This window comes from Cenococcum geophilum (assembly GCF_001692895.1).
Source record: "Cenococcum geophilum 1.58 unplaced genomic scaffold K441scaffold_1, whole genome shotgun sequence".
Lineage (NCBI taxonomy): Eukaryota > Fungi > Ascomycota > Dothideomycetes > Gloniales > Gloniaceae > Cenococcum > Cenococcum geophilum.
Genome location: NW_027137559.1, coordinates 4,494,631 through 4,511,982, shown reverse-complemented (window position 1 = coordinate 4,511,982; position 17,352 = coordinate 4,494,631). Strand labels below are relative to the sequence as shown.

Genomic DNA, 17,352 nt, shown 5'->3' with positions numbered 1-17,352 from the left:
AATCGTAGCGAACGCCCATGCTTGGCTGCAAGAACTTTACTTCTGGCAGACTTCGCGATCCTCCGCAGTGTCGTGATCTTTGTTAAATATCGTAAGGCTTCCACCAGCACGATATTACCAAATTTCATCGGCAACTGCAGGAACAGCTTTGCATTCGCGTTTTGGCGGCCACAGCGGGGAGGGCGTAGTTAAGGGGGAGGGGAGGGCGCGTGCGTCCTCAGTTTGGTTCTCCTGGCCAACCAAGGCGATTCTCCAGGGCAACCAAAAAAGGTCCTTGCGTGCAGGCACATGCGTTCGCTACAATTACTATGTACAGTTGGTGGCGATTTAGCGAGCCCGCGTACCGAAGCGAAATAATATTTTTCCAGAGGGGGGGTGGAAGCTGGTCGTGCACATCACTGTAGCTAATAAAGAATATCGTCTTACTATTATAGGTTCCTTAGAAGTATAAAGTAAGGTAATTTATAGATATACTGCTTTTAGCAGCGCCTATAGTATTATAATGTCACGGAACCCTACCGCAGGGGCCTCTATAGGAGAGCCCCGTGCTCTCGCGTACACCTCGCGTACAGCTTATGTCAGCTACGCGTAGGTATATTACCTCCTTACGCCTTTGACCCTTACGATCGATCGCGCAACGTCTTGTAGACTCCTCGAATACATACGCTTTGTAGCCACTGCCCCCGTCCTATGACATTACGTTGCGCCTTTTTTACCACTGACGCTTAGCCTACGACCAATTCTATGTCTTTGTAATACTGTAGGCGCTGCTATGTCACGGGACTCACACGTTCTCACGTCCCTGCGCGTTTTGACGTTCTTGACCCGTGCTCACGTTCGTCCCGAGACACCTACGCACGTTCCCCTACAACCCCTATTTATACCCGACCTGGCACACGAAGAATCTTCTTCTTCATCCAAATGTCTTTGTATCAACCACGCATAGTTACGCGTACGTAGCCTTCTTCAATTACTACCCTGTTTAGTACATTGTATTCCAGCTCGTGCCTACTTCCGTAACAGCTAGAAGCAGCGTGTTTATAAATTACCTTACTTTATACTTTTAAGGAACCTATAATAGTAAGATGATATTCCTTACTAGCTACTATGTTAAACCTAAAGAATAATCCAATACTTATACCTAACCTACGACGCCAATTAATCCTAGGAGAATTTGATTTATTAGCCCTAGCCTTAACCCCTAAGGAGACAGACACTAATAATACCTTATTTTTTATTAACTATATAACTATAGATAAGTAAACGGAAGGGCTATTACCTATTAAAATTAAAATACGAGACGCCAAGACGTTTATAAAAATGGTAGCATAAGACCCTAATAAATACTACCGCCTTTTATAGAACTATTACCTAAAGCTTATATAAGCCGAGATGTATACTGCTTAAGATCGCGATATTATCTAAGACCTATAAGCTTGTAAGGCGCTCGCTAATAATATATAACAAGAAACTAAAAATGACCTCTATGTGTCTAAACGCGACGTCTAATAGTTAAAGAAGGCTAAGATTGCACTAATTACTATAGTTACTAAAAGAGAAGGCATAATTAAATACCTATAATCTTAGCTTAATGAGCATATTCGTAATAACGCTAGATACCTCTTTACTATATATAACGCCACCCAAGTCTTTACGCCCCTAGTAACTTTACTTATTTAATACTTAACGGAGGGCTAGCGTTAAGCAGCTTTACCTAATAGGAACCCCTACTAAAGTAGCGATAATAAAAGCTATAATAATCGGACCTAAACTGCTACCGTAGGGTCTAATATATGCTACCTTAATCCCCTAGTCTTTTAGGGAGACTGTAAGGAATATAGCTACTAGAAGATATAAATCCGTAAGAAACTAACTTAAAGCGCCTGCCTTTTTCCTATAGAAGATACTAAGATTAGCTATATTATTAGGCGAATAAAGGGTATACTATTTAACAGACTCTTCACCTAATAGAAGACTAGTAGCCCCTAGAAGTAGCAGTTCTACTAAGAAGTCCTTAATAATCTTAACCTAATATACCGTAATTATAACCTACTGGCTACTAACCGAGCTAAACTACGTGCCCTAAAGATAAGCCCTACTAAATTATTTAATGAATTCTATGTTAAATTCTAGGAATATACTAGAGCCCTTGCCCGAGATAATACTAAAAACTAAAAGAACCTCCTTAAAAAAGTTACTTATCGCCTTAGTTACGCAGCCGCCAGCTATAACTATAATAATGTTTATAATATGGTAGCAGCTCTATGGAAGATTAAATAATAACTAAATTAAATAGCTACTGTTAACCCTTACCTAAAGACCTCTCTATAGAAGCCCCTCAGGCCTATTAAACCTATATATACTAAGCCACTAACGCTTACTACCTTAAGTACTACTAGAACTAATATTAATTTCTCTATACTAACCTTCCTATAAAAACTCCTAGATAGAGAGTATAAGCTACTTTAAAAACTAGGACACTGCTATAGATACTATTAAGAAGGCTATTATCGCGATAAACTAAACTGCCTAATAGCTAGGTTTAGTAGCTGCCGCCTAATACCTAACCTAATACCCTAAACACCAAATATATTGCTATATGCCACTACCGTATAAAATAAAGACGTAGTAATAGCGGTAGAGTTAGATATGGAAACGGAAAACGCTAAGTCCTAGCCCTAAGTTGTGGGTTAGGACGCCCTAATAATGGAGGGATTTATATATCGGCTTACTTAATAGATAATTTTATAAAGATAAATAGACGGAAATAGATAGTTTTACCTATAATAGGAACTACTGCTAAAAAATAATATAAAAGCCGTTCTATAATTAATTGCGGAGCTACTAATAAATTTATAGATACCTAATTTGTGTGTATTTATAACCTACTTACCTTACCCCTTACTAAAGCCCGCGCCCTATAACTCGCTAACGGTAATTATACTATATAGAAGATTACCTATATAGTATAACTCCACCTAGATATAAATGGGCACTAGGAAGAACTTTGGGCTTATATAATACTATTTACTAACTACCCTATTATCCTTGGAATGAATTAGCTTAAATAATATAACCCTACTATTAACTGGAAAAAGAGAGAAGTAACCTTTAACTCTAAATACTATAGAGAGACTTGCCTAGGGTATGGCCTAGCCGCCTCTATTTACTCCCTAGGATATTAACCTAAGGAACCCCTTATTACCCCACCTATAACTAACTACTACTATATAAGTGCCCTAGCCTTCTACCGTATAGCACGTAAGAAAGGCTAAACTATTGCTATAGCTTTCTAATTATAACTATATAAGCTTAATAAAGAATAGGACTACGTCCTTTATAGTAATAGGATAGATATAGTTAACCTTCTAGAAGATAACGCCCCTATAAAACTCTACGGACTTTTACCTTTAGACTTTAAGAAGTTTATAAAGCTTAAAAAAGGACTTACNAANAAAGAACTCCGNAAGCTCCTNCCTAAGAGGTACTATAACTTTACTAATATATGCTTATAAAAGAGCGTAGATATACTCCCCCTATATTAACCTAATGACTATACCATTAATATTAAATAAGGAAAAATGCTATCTTATAAAGGACCCTATCTAATATTAAAAGATAAGCTTCTAGTTATAAAAAAGTATATTAATAAGTACCTTAATAAAGGATTTATTCGTTCTAGCATGTTACTAGCAGCTGCCCCTATCCTTCTTGCTAAGAAGCTAGGAGGAGGTATTTAATTCTATGTTAACTATAGAGGACTTAACGCTATTATAATTAAAAACCAATACCTAGTACTGCTTATATATAAGACCCTTAAGCGGCTTAGTTAAGCTAAAATCTATACTAAGCTTGATATTATTGCCGCCTTTAACTACCTCTAAATATGGGAAGGTAATAAATGGAAAACCGCATTTGTATTGCGCTTCAGCTAATTTAAATATACTATTATGCCCTTTGGCGTATATAACGGCCTAGGCACCTTCTAAAGCTATATTAATAACGCCTTATAGGATTACCTTGATAACTTCTGCTCCGCGTACCTAAACGATATACTTATTTATAGTAATAACCCCTTTAAGCATACCAAACACGTTTAAAAGGTCCTATAGCGCCTTAGGGACGTAGGACTTTATATTAATTTAAAGAAATATAAATTCTTAGTTATAGAAGTAAAATACCTTAGACTAATTGTTACCACTAAGGGTGTCTGTATAGACCCTAAGAAGGTACGCATAATTACTAAATAGTAAGCCCTTAACTGTATTAAGGACGTATAAGCCTTCCTTAGTTTCGCTAACTTCTATTAGAAATTTATATATAACTTCTTAGGCGTAGTAGTACTACTTATAGTAATAATATAAATAAAGGGCCTTTTTATAAAAGGAAGAAAAACGCACTTATGCTTTACCTAGACGCCTAAATGCGAGAAGGCGTTCTAAGATCTTAAAAATGCCTTTACTAAAGCACCTATTCTAGCTTACTTTATACTAGGATGATAACTCTACCTTAAAACCGACTCCTTAGACCACGTTAACGCAGGCGTCCTTTTCTAAATAGGTGATGACGGTCTCCTTTACCTAGTCGTATTTTACTCGTCTAAGCTTATACTATAAGAGTGTAACTATAAGATCTATAATAAAGAACTCCTTGTAATTATATAAGCATTTAAAGAATTTTAACTAGAACTTTCCTTAGTAGAGCTTAACTAGCTAACTAAAGTTCTTACAGACTATTGCAACCTTAAGTACTTTATAACTATAAAGTAGCTAAACTAACGCTAAGTACGTTAGAATAAGTTCCTCTCTAGTTTTAACTTTAAAATTGTATATAGACTAGGAGTATAAGGTACTAAACCTAATAGCCTAATACGCCGCTTGTAAGACCTTCCTTAGTCTAAAAATAACCCCTATAATTAGTTCCAATAATAAACAATCCTAAAAGTATAAAATTTGGCCCTAGGTATACTACCTACAATAGAGCTAACTATACCCTAGCTTTATACCACAGAACTAGAGTTACCTCCCAAAATTAATAAGCTTATTATTATGGTATATAACGCCTCTGCTAACCTATTACTGTATTAACTTATTGCCGCAAAGACCGCTAGCGCCTGTATGCTGCCTACTAACCTTTAAAGCTTAGGCTAGATTAATATAGTAGCCTTAGAAGTAAAAGAGAATAGGCTTTATTATAGAGGCCGCCTATTTATCCCTAACTTAGAAAATCTATAACGGCAACTAATCTAAATAGCCTACGACCTCCGATTAAGCGGCTATCTAGGTAGAGAAAGAACCTATAAGCTTCTTAGCCAATACTACTTCTAGCTAAAAATAATAGACTTAGTTAAACGCTTTATAGGCGCCTGCTACAGTTATAAGCGCGCTAAGGCCTTTAATATAAAGTACTAAGGACTACTATACCCTCTACTAGTACCTATATAACGATAGGCAGATATTGCTATAGATTTTATTGTTAACCTACTACCCTATAAACGACACGGCTGTACCTATAAGAATATCCTTATAATAATATGCCAACTTATAAAAGAGCGCCACTACGTCCTAACTAAAGGCGTAGCCATTAGCGACGTTATTAACGCCTTCCTTTACGAAGTCTACTGACTATATAGGTTACCTAACTTGATTACGTCCAACCAAGGCATATAATTTAACTCTGATGTATAGAGACGAATCTGCTAACGCCTTAGTATCTCTATTAAGATATCTATATCCTTTTACTATAAAACTGCTAGGTAACTAGAAAACGCTAACGCTAGTATAAAAGCGTACCTACGATAGGTAGTCGCCTATAGTTAAGATAACTGGGTAGATTACCTTTTACTAGGTAAATTTGTAGTAAATAACTACGTCTTAACCACTATAGGACTTACCCCGTTCTTCGCGAATAAGGGTTATTACCCCTAATCTGGCATAGAGCCACTAGAACCTATTAATAAGAAATTGCTATATAGAAAACGCCTTAAGATGCTACTTGTTAACTAGTATGCAGACTATATAAAAAATCTACTTAACTACTGCAAGGGAGAAATGGCCTAGGCTTAAGTAAAGTAGGCCTACTTCGCTAACTGTTATAGAACGCCACCACCGGAGATGCGTGTTGGCGACTGGGTATGGCTAGATGTACGCAATATCTCTATGTAGAGGCCTATAAAGTTACTTAATTATAAGAACCTCGGCCCCTATCCGATTAAACGAGTTATTAATAGGGGAGCCGTATATAAGCTAGAACTCCTGCCTGCCCTAGCTACCCGCGGGATATGGCCTATATTTTACCTATAGCTACTACATCTCTATTAGCCTAACCCCTTACTAGGGCAGATATAGCCTAAACCCCTACTAGTACTAATCTAAGATAAGAACAAAGATAAGAACTATAAGGAGTGGACTGTTAAACAAATTATTAACTCTAAATACTTTGGCAAAGGTAGAGGATAACGGCTCTACTACAGAGCTATATATATAGGATTCGATATAGATTAGCCAGAATGGTAACTATAGGAAGACTTTAAAAATATAAAGGATTTAATTAGCGATTTTTACTACGCGAACTTATAGAAACTGGGCCTAAGCAGAGACTTTATACCTAATTCTTTATAGGAGCCCTTATAGAGTTAAACCGTTATATATTGCCACGTAAGGGCAAATTGCCGTTAAATTGCCGTTAGATTGCGGTAAAGTGCGATTACGTGACCGGAATATCGTTAAGATGTCTAGGAACTTCGACCGGCGGTTAAAGTTGTCTAATTGGTCGGATTTTTAGATACTAAGCCCTATTACATAACGTTGTTTTAAGCCTTTAGTGATACCCCCCTTTTCTTCTTTTCTATACCTTAAGTGTCTCTTCTATATATATATAGTAACCACAGCGTCGCCGGAGCTCCGCCTCTATAAAAGGGGGGGTAGTATTACGGAACCCCACCGCAGGGGCCTCTATAGGAGAGCCCCGTGCTCTCACGTACACCTCGCGTACAGCTTATGTTAGCTACGCGTAGGTATATCACCTCCTTACGCCCTCGACCCTTACGATCGATCGCGTAACGTCTTGTAAACTCCTTAAATACATACGCTTTGTAGCCACTGCCCCCGTCCCGTAATATATAAAGACGTAAAATTAGTTATAGGCTAAGCATTAGTAGTAAAAAAGGCATAACGTAATGTTATAGAACGTAGGCAATGGCTATAGAGCGTATATATTTAAGGAGTCTATAAGATATTACGCGATCGATTTTAAGGGCTAAGGGCGTAAGGAGGTAATATACCTACGCGTAGCTAATATAAGCTGTACGCGAGGTATATATAAGAGCACGGGGCTCTCCTATAAAGGCCCCTATAGTAGGGTTCCGTAATAAGCGCTGTCTTTACCCTAGCGGTTAAAGAAGTAAAAGGCTATTATAGAGAGGGGGAAGAGAATAGGGTTAGCGTTCCGTATATAGCCTATATACTTAACCTTACCGTACTAATTCTACTTTCCTTATATTATCGATATAATTATATTTAGCGCTAACTCGTCTAGTTTAGGCCCTTTATTCTTTAGTTTAATAAAAATAAGATTAGTAAGCTAAATATCTTATCTACTTTTACTATAGGTAATAGTAGTATAGCCTAAGGGACGGGTTAGAAAACGATAGCTATATAAACTAGGTAGGGTATATACGAACCTAATAAATACTCGGCTATAGTTTAAAGGTAAGACTTAACTAAACCTAGTATCTTAGAGCCCGTCTTCTAGTACTAAGTAATCGCCTTTTTAAGCCCTTTAACGTTATAGCCGCTAGTAATTATAAATAGGCCTTAATTAATAAAGTTAACGCATTAAATCTAGTCCTTATTGCGGCGTAATAAACTAAATAATATATTAAGAATAAATAAATCTATAGAATCTATCTATAACGAATATAGGCCCTTATATAGGCCTATACCTACTAAGTTGGAAGTAATTACTTACTAACTTTAACTAAGATAGAAATAAAGGGAATCTACTTATATGAGCCAGAAATAAATATAGAGGACTCCTCTAGAACTATTATTATATCCCCTAGTACTTTACTAAAACAGAAGTAAATCCTTCCTAAATTAGTATTAAACTTAATGATATTATAAAGAAATACCTTATAATCCTCTAAGTATACTATAGGTCCTATTTAACCTCTCCCTAAGCTATAGTTAATTACCTATTACTAGCTCTACATCGTTCTTATTCCCTATTTAAAAGTCGTTAGCATTAGTTTAGAATCGTTAAATAGTATACCCTCTAAGGTTTTGCCGACCTGTATACGATTTCCTACTTAGGTTTAGTATCTATATTGCATTAAATAAGGCCTAGCTGCTTAACGAAGTTCCTAAACTAAGTCGTTAATAGTGGCTTTATAAGACCTTTTGCTACTATACTACTTATAGGAACGTGCTATAGGTAGATTATACCGCTTTAAACCTTATTACAAATGTAGTACTAGTATAGCTTAAAGTGCTTAGTACGCGCGTAGTAGTTGTCGCTTTTAGCAAGGCTAATAGCTAGTTAATTATCGCCATATCCCTTCCAACGGTAGCGTTCTACAAGAATTAAACCGTGCGCGAACACCAGAATTAGAAGTACGCGTATAGTCATAAAGCCTTAATCCTATCAATTCTATTAGCTAGCTCTTATCAATAACTATAGGACGAATTATACTATTAAAAGGGATAAATATATTAGTAGTAGGTCCTTTCTAGTATAGCCTAAATTAGTAAGTAATTAACGAAGCTATAAGGCTTCCTTAGCCGCATACGTTATTACTATATACTTAGCCTCTATAATAGAGGTTATAAGAATTAACTATTTACTTAACTTATATAAAACTAGGCCACCCGCTAGCTTATAGATATAGCTAAAAGCTAACTTCTTATTAACTATATCTACGAACGCTATATTGCTATAGCCATATAATTATTAGCGACTTAATTAATTGAGATATAAGCACGGTAAAAGGGTCGCGTAAGCCTATATAATTAGATTGTCTATAAATAAGAATCTAAAGCTAAGGAAAGGAAAGGAGAAGAAGAGTAGCGCCGTTCGGTGTTTTATAAGATCTTCACGTCATGTAATCACAATATGCGGCAATCTGTAGCAATCTGTGGCAACTTACCAGTGTAAAGTTCTGCCAAGTTCTGCCAAGTTCTGCCAATGCCGTAACATTACCCCCCCCCCCACCCTCTAAAAAAGCCTGCCCTTAGGCTTTGTCGCTAAAAGTCTTAGTAAAAGAATCTAACTAATTAGACAACTTTAACCGCTAGTTAAAGTTCCTAAATATCTTAACACCTTATATAACTAAGAAATTTCTAAGGCGTTCTTATTGTAATGGAACTTTATAGTAAGTACTATAATAGGCTTATTAATAGGCTAGGTGTATAGGTAATGCAAATTAAAATTAACAACGTAATAATAACTAGTAGAGTAGTTACCTAACAGATTAACTTCAATTATATTCTAAGAATTACTATAAAGGAGAGAACTATTTAGGTAAGGACTATGGTCCTTTAAATACACAACTATACTTCTAAGAAATCCCCTTTATATATAAGATACGTGTTATACATGTTATACATACGTTCCCTTTATATACTGCGTATACTATATATAATATTATATAACCTTAGTTAACGTAATCCACAAGCAAGTGGCCAGCATAAGCATGTGGCCGCCCCACCAAAACGCGACGCGTTCCTTAACTACTATCTATAATAGCCACACCACAACAGCAGAATACTCTTTTTCAAAAAGGTAGACTTGTTCTAGCTATCAAAGCCCACAAGCAAGGCCAATTTACAAGCTTTCAATCTGCCACAACAGCGCGGTAGCGTGGTAGCGTGGCCATATGCTTGTGCTGGCCACTTGCCTGTGGATTACGTTACTATTCTTCATTATATAGCTCTATTAGATCTATTTTAGACCATGCCTAAATTAACTAACTAGCTTCTTCCGACTCTTCCCTAAGTAGTTATAATATTGTACTTAAAGCATCCGTAACACTATCTCCCTCCTTTCTATTTTCGTCCTTAAAGATTCTAAATATCTCTAAGTTATTTACTAGAGGTGTAATATCCGTCTAATTAATTTAGTTAATATTATTACTTATTATACCTAAAGCTCCTTCTTCTTTATAAGCGCAACGCCGTGCCCATACTGTTGTTGCGATATTATCTTTTAGTAAGATTATACCATCTCCATATTCTCGCTATTTAAAAGAGGGGTTAGTTTATATTACGTTGGCGAACCTATCTTCGCAATAACCGTCCTTTTACTTAAAGTGCACTAAAGCGAATATTTATTCGTCCTATAATGTTCGCTTCGTCTCTAATACTAAATATATATAACTTATTACTTCTAATAGTCATCTAGTTCCCTAATTAATTTGTTTTAGGGTTTTGTATTTAATCTACTACTATACGGCTAGATAGTGAACTGTTTTAAGCCCTAGCTAAGTTAGAATATTTTTATAACGTAGAGCAAAAGGCTCTTAAGGCCTAGATTGCGGCGTCTGCTTAATTACTCCGTCTTAAAAAGGGTTATAAGAAGGTCTATCTTAAGAAGTAAAAACTTGTAAAATAAGGTTTATAGAAACTTAGTAATAAAAAAATAAATTCTCTTCTAATAGAGAAGGAAATAAATCTAAGTAGTTCGGTAACTACTCTTCTTAGGTCCCCCTTAGGTGACTTATTTTTTAATAATCCTTTTTTATTAATGCTGCTTAACCTAATCTCTTCTAATACTCCTATACCTTTCTTATAGCATTCTTTAAATTTTTTAGTGGTTCCTAGGTAGTCTTAATATAGCCTATCCACTTAAACTTATACTATATTTTATTATTAACGTCCTTATAACTAACGATCTTTAAAACTTACTATTCGTCTTCTTCTTATCCTCTATACGTGTCTACTTTGTAAACTAGTAGCTTAATATTCCCGTATACTGGCTCTAGCATTATAATGTGCTATATAGGGTAGATCTTTATCTTAGCTAGTAGGTTTAACTTAAATATAACCAGTAAAATCCTCTATTTAATTTTAAAAGGTCCTAGTCTAACATAGTCTAACTTCTTACTTAGTTATCAACTTTTAAAATTTTTATATAGTAGCTATACTTTATCTCCCTCCTTAAGATCTAGTCCCTTAGATCTCTTAGCATTATAGTACTTTTTTATTCTCTCTTATACTCTCTTTACTAATTCCATAAAGTCTACATAAAGGTTTATTAACGTCTTTATTCTTTCCTTAGCTATACTACTTATTTTCTTTACTTATTATAATAACAACGATATTCTTAGCTTATATCCGTAATTTGCCTTAAACAGTAATATACCTATCCCTTCTTATGGTGTTATATTATATATAAACTATATAACTAGTAATAATAATACCCAATTATTCTGTATATAATTAATATAATGCCTTAGATACTACTCTAGTGTCTAATTTAATCTTTTTATTTAACCGTCTGTCTGCAGATAGTATATAGTAAAAGTTACTACTCAAACTTCTTATTCCGCTAAGAATACCTCCTAAAATGCTGCTATAAATCTTAAATCTCTATCCGATATAATTTTACTTAATGCTCTATATCTTATAAACACTTCTTTAATATAGATTTTAGCAACATCTTCTGCTAATATTTCTTCTGTATATACTATAAAGTATCCCCACTTTATAAGCTTATCTACTATTACTAAAATCGCGTTATAATCTTATCCGGTAATAGGATCTTTTAATTTTAGTAGCTTTATAATAAAGTTCTATAATATAACCTCCTATAGTCTTTCTAGTATTTTAATAGGTTGTAGCCCTCTATACGGCTTATACCTTATTAGTTTATTCCTTTAATAATCTAGATACTCCTTTATAACTTTCCGTGCTAAGCCCTAGATTCTATTAATAATATACTCCTCCTAGAGTCTTAATACTAAGCCTATAGCTCCGTTATGCCCTTAAGTTATTCCCTTATAAAAGTCTTCTATAAAATACTCTACTATACTTCTTAGGATGTACTTTACCTCTCTATACTTATATAATATTTCTTCTTCTAGATGTTCTAACTATTCCTCTAGCTATACTTTAAAGATTCTTTATGCCTAAAAGCTTTTTAGTGTCTTATAGACTCTTTCTAGCTTATTATCTTTTTAAGTTACTGCGATTTTAGGATAATTATACCTAATTAATCTATCTATATCTTTTCGCAGTAAAGCCCCTAATAGCTTTTTATTATTCTGTAGTTTAGCTTTTTAACTTAGAGCGTCTACTTATGTGTTGTCTATACCTTTAGTATACTAAATTTTAAAATAGTATTCTATAAGCATTTCTGCCTATCTAACCTATCTTTAGTTAAGTTCCTTTATTATTAGGAATCCTATTAGGTTCTTATAGTCCGTCTTAACTATAAATAGTTTTTCTGTGCCTTATAAGAATGCTCTTTATTTCTTTAGTGCTGCAACTATACCTAATAACCCCTTATTATAGATGTTATAGTTTAATTCCGGTAGTGTTATTTTCCGACTATAATATGCCACTAAGTGCCATCTATCTTAATATTTTTGCATAAAGTATACCCCTAGTGTAAAGTCTAATGTATTTGTTTCTATAACCGTCTCTAATCCTAGTTAATAGATTTTAAGAACTGGCTCCTAGGTAAACAACTCTTACTATTCCTTTCCCTATACCTATAGTTCTTCTTTCTTTATTAACCGCGTAAATAGTTTAATATCTTTTAACTATTGCGTTATAAACCGTCTGCAGTAATTACAAAACCCTAGGAATAATCTTAACTATATAACATTCTTTAGTTCTTACCAATTTATTATAGCCTCGATCTTTTTTAAATCTATACTAAGTTGGCCTAGTTTAATAATAAATCTAATAAATTTTGTTTTTCTTATAAAGAACTCGCATTTCTTAATTGCTACTAGCATCTGTTCTTCTTATAGTCTCTTTAAAACCCATTTAATATATTCCCCGTGTTCTTCCTTAGTTATTAAGTAAATAATAATATTATCAAAGTATACTATAACAAATTCATCCAAGTATTCTCCTAATATATTATTAATACGCTTCTAGAACGTCGCTAATATGTTTATAAGCCTAAATTGCATAACTAATAGTTTATATAGTCCTTCTTTTAACCTAAAGGCTGCCTTCTATTTATTGCCTTCCTTAATCCTAATCTAATAGTATACCTATCTCAGATCTATCTTTGTAAAGATTTATACGTTACCTATCCTATCTTAGATTTCGCTAATTAAGGGTAAAGAATACCTATCCTTTTAAGTGATACTATTTAACTGCCTATAGTTAATACATAACCTTAGTTTTCTATTCTTCTTTAGTATAAATAGTACTAGATAACCTGCTAATAACTGCAATAGTCTAATATATCCCTTTTGTAGGTTTTCTTAGATAAACTCCTTAAGTGCTCTAGACTCTTTTTTAGTAAGCTTATAGGTTAGAAAGAGCCTTAAACTTATTCCTAGCTTTAACTCTATTTTATAGTCCTATACTATATAATTTAACAGCTTTTTACTTTTTAGTAACTATAGTTTCTTACTATACTTATAGTATCTCTTTAGTACATAACTTAAGCCTCGCTTAGTTTCTTTATATATTACTCTAACTTAGTACTATACTAACTTAGTTAAGGAACACTAAAAGCGAGATCCGACCCATACTGTCCTATAGGGGTTCCTTTCCGTCTTATCTTGTCCGTACGGTCAAGCTGAGAGTAAGGATCTTGTCTGTTACTGATGCAGCGGCGTTATGTCGTGGCTAGAGGGCGCTTTCAAATGCGTCGTCCTTAACGCCGTCAGAACAGCAGAGTTTTCGCGGGTCTTGGCGCTCGTCAATAATATAAGGCAACTCATTAAGAACAGAGGAATGGTCTTAAAAACTACCTGACGTCTCTCTACCTAGGCACCGACCTAGGGCCACAAGCCAGCGCTTACATTTGCTGGTAAAAGCGATAGGAATCTAAGGAGACAATAGGGTACCTCTATACTTATTCCGCTCTAAGACTATACCTACAGCAAGGGTATAGGAAGAATCTTAACACCGTTAACCACATTTAGCGACGTTAATCCTCCCTTTTTACGCAGCGGCGTTAACCTTTCTCTAGGCGGCGACGTTAATCTAGAACGGACCAAGAAAGAGCTAAGGGCACCCTTCTCTAGGCGGTAACGTTAATCTAAAACGGACTAAGAAAGAGCTAGGATGAACCTATATAGGTAGGCTGGAACGGACTTAGATGTAGGTGTTGGTTAAGATAGAAGGATAATAAGTTTGGTTAGTAGGCGGCTGAGGGACAATAGCTGCGCGGCGTTAAGTTATCTAGGCCCGCGCCTGCAAGATACGGTCGGCCTATTATTACAAGAGCGTCATAGGTAACGCGAAGCAGCTAGGTAACGGCTATGGGGCGTGGTATATAATGGCAGCAACGGACAACTCTAGGGACCTTACCCTTTTACTAGGCTCTAACCCCTAGTGGACCTATCTTAGAGGAAGAATTAACACCTTATTAATAACACTGTCTGTATAGCCCGAAAGGATAGATGCGTGTATTGGTTTATCTAGGCAGGGGCAGGCTGTAAGGATAGGCTTATAGAGCAAATCAGGTGCATATGGGTAGGAGCTAGCTTTGTCCACTAGCTGCTGCGTTAACTATAGCAAGGAACTGGGCAAGCAGTTTAGGCAAACTTGCTATGTATAGTAGTTTTATAATATATATGTATTCTGGCCGCCTTAACTCTACTAACCTCCACCGTTTTCCACCTCTACCTCCACCATATCCCACCTACCGTATTCCACCTCCACCGTTTTCCACCTCCACCGTATTCCACCTCCACCGTATTCCACCGTATTTCACTATATTCTACCTACCCTGTTAGTAGAATTTGGCAGAATTTGGCAGAACTTGGCGGAACATAACAGGACTACCTTAACCTCTACTGTATTCCACCTACCTATTGGCAGAAATTAGCAGAATATAGCAGAACTTGGTAGAATACGGCAGAATATAGCAAAATATCTACCTCCCTACTATAAATTTCGACACCACCAGCCTTGCGGGCCGCTGGCCCACGCCCTACCTAGATGACGGGAGCAACTAGGAATATACCACGGGACCAACCCCAGGACACCGAACCTAGGCCTAGTTATACACCCACCGGACGGACCTAGAAGTACGTATTAAGATAGCTTTTCTATAGCGCCTTAAGGAGACGTCTACTCGTACTTAGTAGTTACTAATTAGAAGAGAGGCCATATAGGCCACATAATAGAAGAAGGAGAGGTTTTACCCGGCTCTATACGGTTCCCCTCTTATGTATATAATACACCTACATAGACCCGCTGCATGGACCCTAATGGGAACCGCAACAGCGTAATTAAATATTATTATTATTATTATACTAACTTAGTTTATTATTACATCTTATAGCGTTAAGTATTTTTAATATTAACTTAACCTATAACCTAATTAATCCTTAGATTGTATTCCTATAACTAAGGCATCCCTAATACTACCTTATCCTATCCTAATAGTAGGATATTAAAAGATATCTTAACTTATCTTCCTTTAATGGTTATCTAAATAGGTCCTATTTTAAGATTAATAATCCCTCCTTTATAGGCTATTAGATCTCCTAAAATTATAACTAATAGGTAAGGTTACTCCTTCTATCTATAAGGTAACCCTATTCTCTTAACTACTACTAGTAAAATATAGTTTCGCGTTACTCTACTATCTATTAGCGCTTTAAACTACTAATCTTACCATTTAACTTATAAATTTAGGTATTATTCTTAAATTCCTTTAAGGGTCTAAGGCTCTACTACTAGCTCCCTTTAATCTTATAAACCTCTACTTTTCCTAACTATTAGCTGCTTAATTCTATTGCACTTAGTTTATTTTTTAGCTAATGCCTAATTTGCTTTTTATCTTCTATATACTATAGATATATATTCTTTAGGCATTCCTACTACTATTATCCGTCTAAGCATTCTTCTATAAGGAATCTTTTTAGTTAAAGTATTAAGTCTCCTAACTTTTAAACTTTTATTAGATGCCAACCGTGTATATACTTAGCATTTTTATACTATTACTTATCTAGCGCCTAATACATCCTTGTAGGGTATTTCCAATTCTTTTCCTTTAGATTTTTGTATATCTTATATATATTATCTATATATGTAACCCATAATAGCGTATAGTATACTAGGTGCTTTAGGTTAACTCTTAACTCGTCTTTATCCTTAAGTTTAAACCTCTACTATACTAATCTAAATATTACAACTTTGTTTATAGGTACTAAGATACACCTTTTACTTCTTTAGTCCTCTAATCGTTCCTTTAGATCCTTTAACGTTATAATTAAGGCTCTTTTAATATAAGTTATGGCCTTTTCTATAATTAGGTGGTCCTAGATAACTTATTTATCCAATTATATATAAAAATCTTCCCACTTATTATTATGTCGCTGTCTATACCACTTTTAGTATAGCTATTAGAGTATATAAAACTTATCCGTAAGGAAGTATCTTCTTATTACTGCGTTATAATAGCCTTTTATATATCGTTTTTTAAACCTAATAGGGATCCCTAGATCCTCTTCGTTTTCCAGTTTAATAAGCCACTTAGCTCTTAATATGCCTACCCTAGGCCTATTAGTAATTCTTTATACTAATACTCTATCCCTTATATATCCTAATATACTAGATCTCTTATCTAGTTTCTATTCTTACTATGCAATAATTCTTTGTCTAAATTCTTCTATGGTTTCTTTTAGTTTGTGTTTTACTAATAGATCCTTAAAGTCTTCTTACTTCTTAATCTTAGTATTAACACTTCAATCCTATTACTAAGCCTTACTCGCAATTTCTTTAATAGTCCTTATTCTGTTGCTAAAATCTTAGTCCTATAAGATTTTTAGTCCTAAGCTCGCTTTTAACTTAAGCTTTACTCCAGCCTTAGTCTAACTAGGCTTACTTAGTATTCTCGTCTTATCTTAAAAGTCTTAAATCTTACTTATCTTATCTTAAGAGTCTTATACCTTTAGGAAACTTCGTCCTAAGCTTATTTATATATTACTAAACTAAGCCATTACTCTACTTTATCGGTTATTGTCCGTTATAGTGTTACGGACGCTTTAAGTACGATGTTACGACTACTTGGAGAGGAGTTGGAAGAAGCTAGTTGGTTAATACAAGCACGGTCCAGGATGGAACCGGTAGAACTATGTGACGAGGAATGGTAGTATAAGTTATATAATATGCTACGTAAGGAACGTGGAGAACGGACGGAACGTACGTACCTTAT

At 35.0% G+C, this 17,352-nt stretch overlaps 1 protein-coding gene across 1 annotated transcript; it reads left to right on the top strand.

Annotated features, from left to right (window-relative positions):
• Positions 1–4,016: 4,016 nt before the first annotated feature.
• On the top strand, positions 4,017–4,241 carry K441DRAFT_469521 (uncharacterized protein; the record flags this gene model as incomplete). Its single annotated transcript, XM_067641848.1, is given in 2 exon segments — positions 4,017–4,094; positions 4,113–4,241. Coding segments are annotated over 2 exon segments (207 nt in total), but the record flags the coding sequence as incomplete, so codon positions are not given.
• Between the last annotated feature and the right edge of the window lie 13,111 nt (positions 4,242–17,352).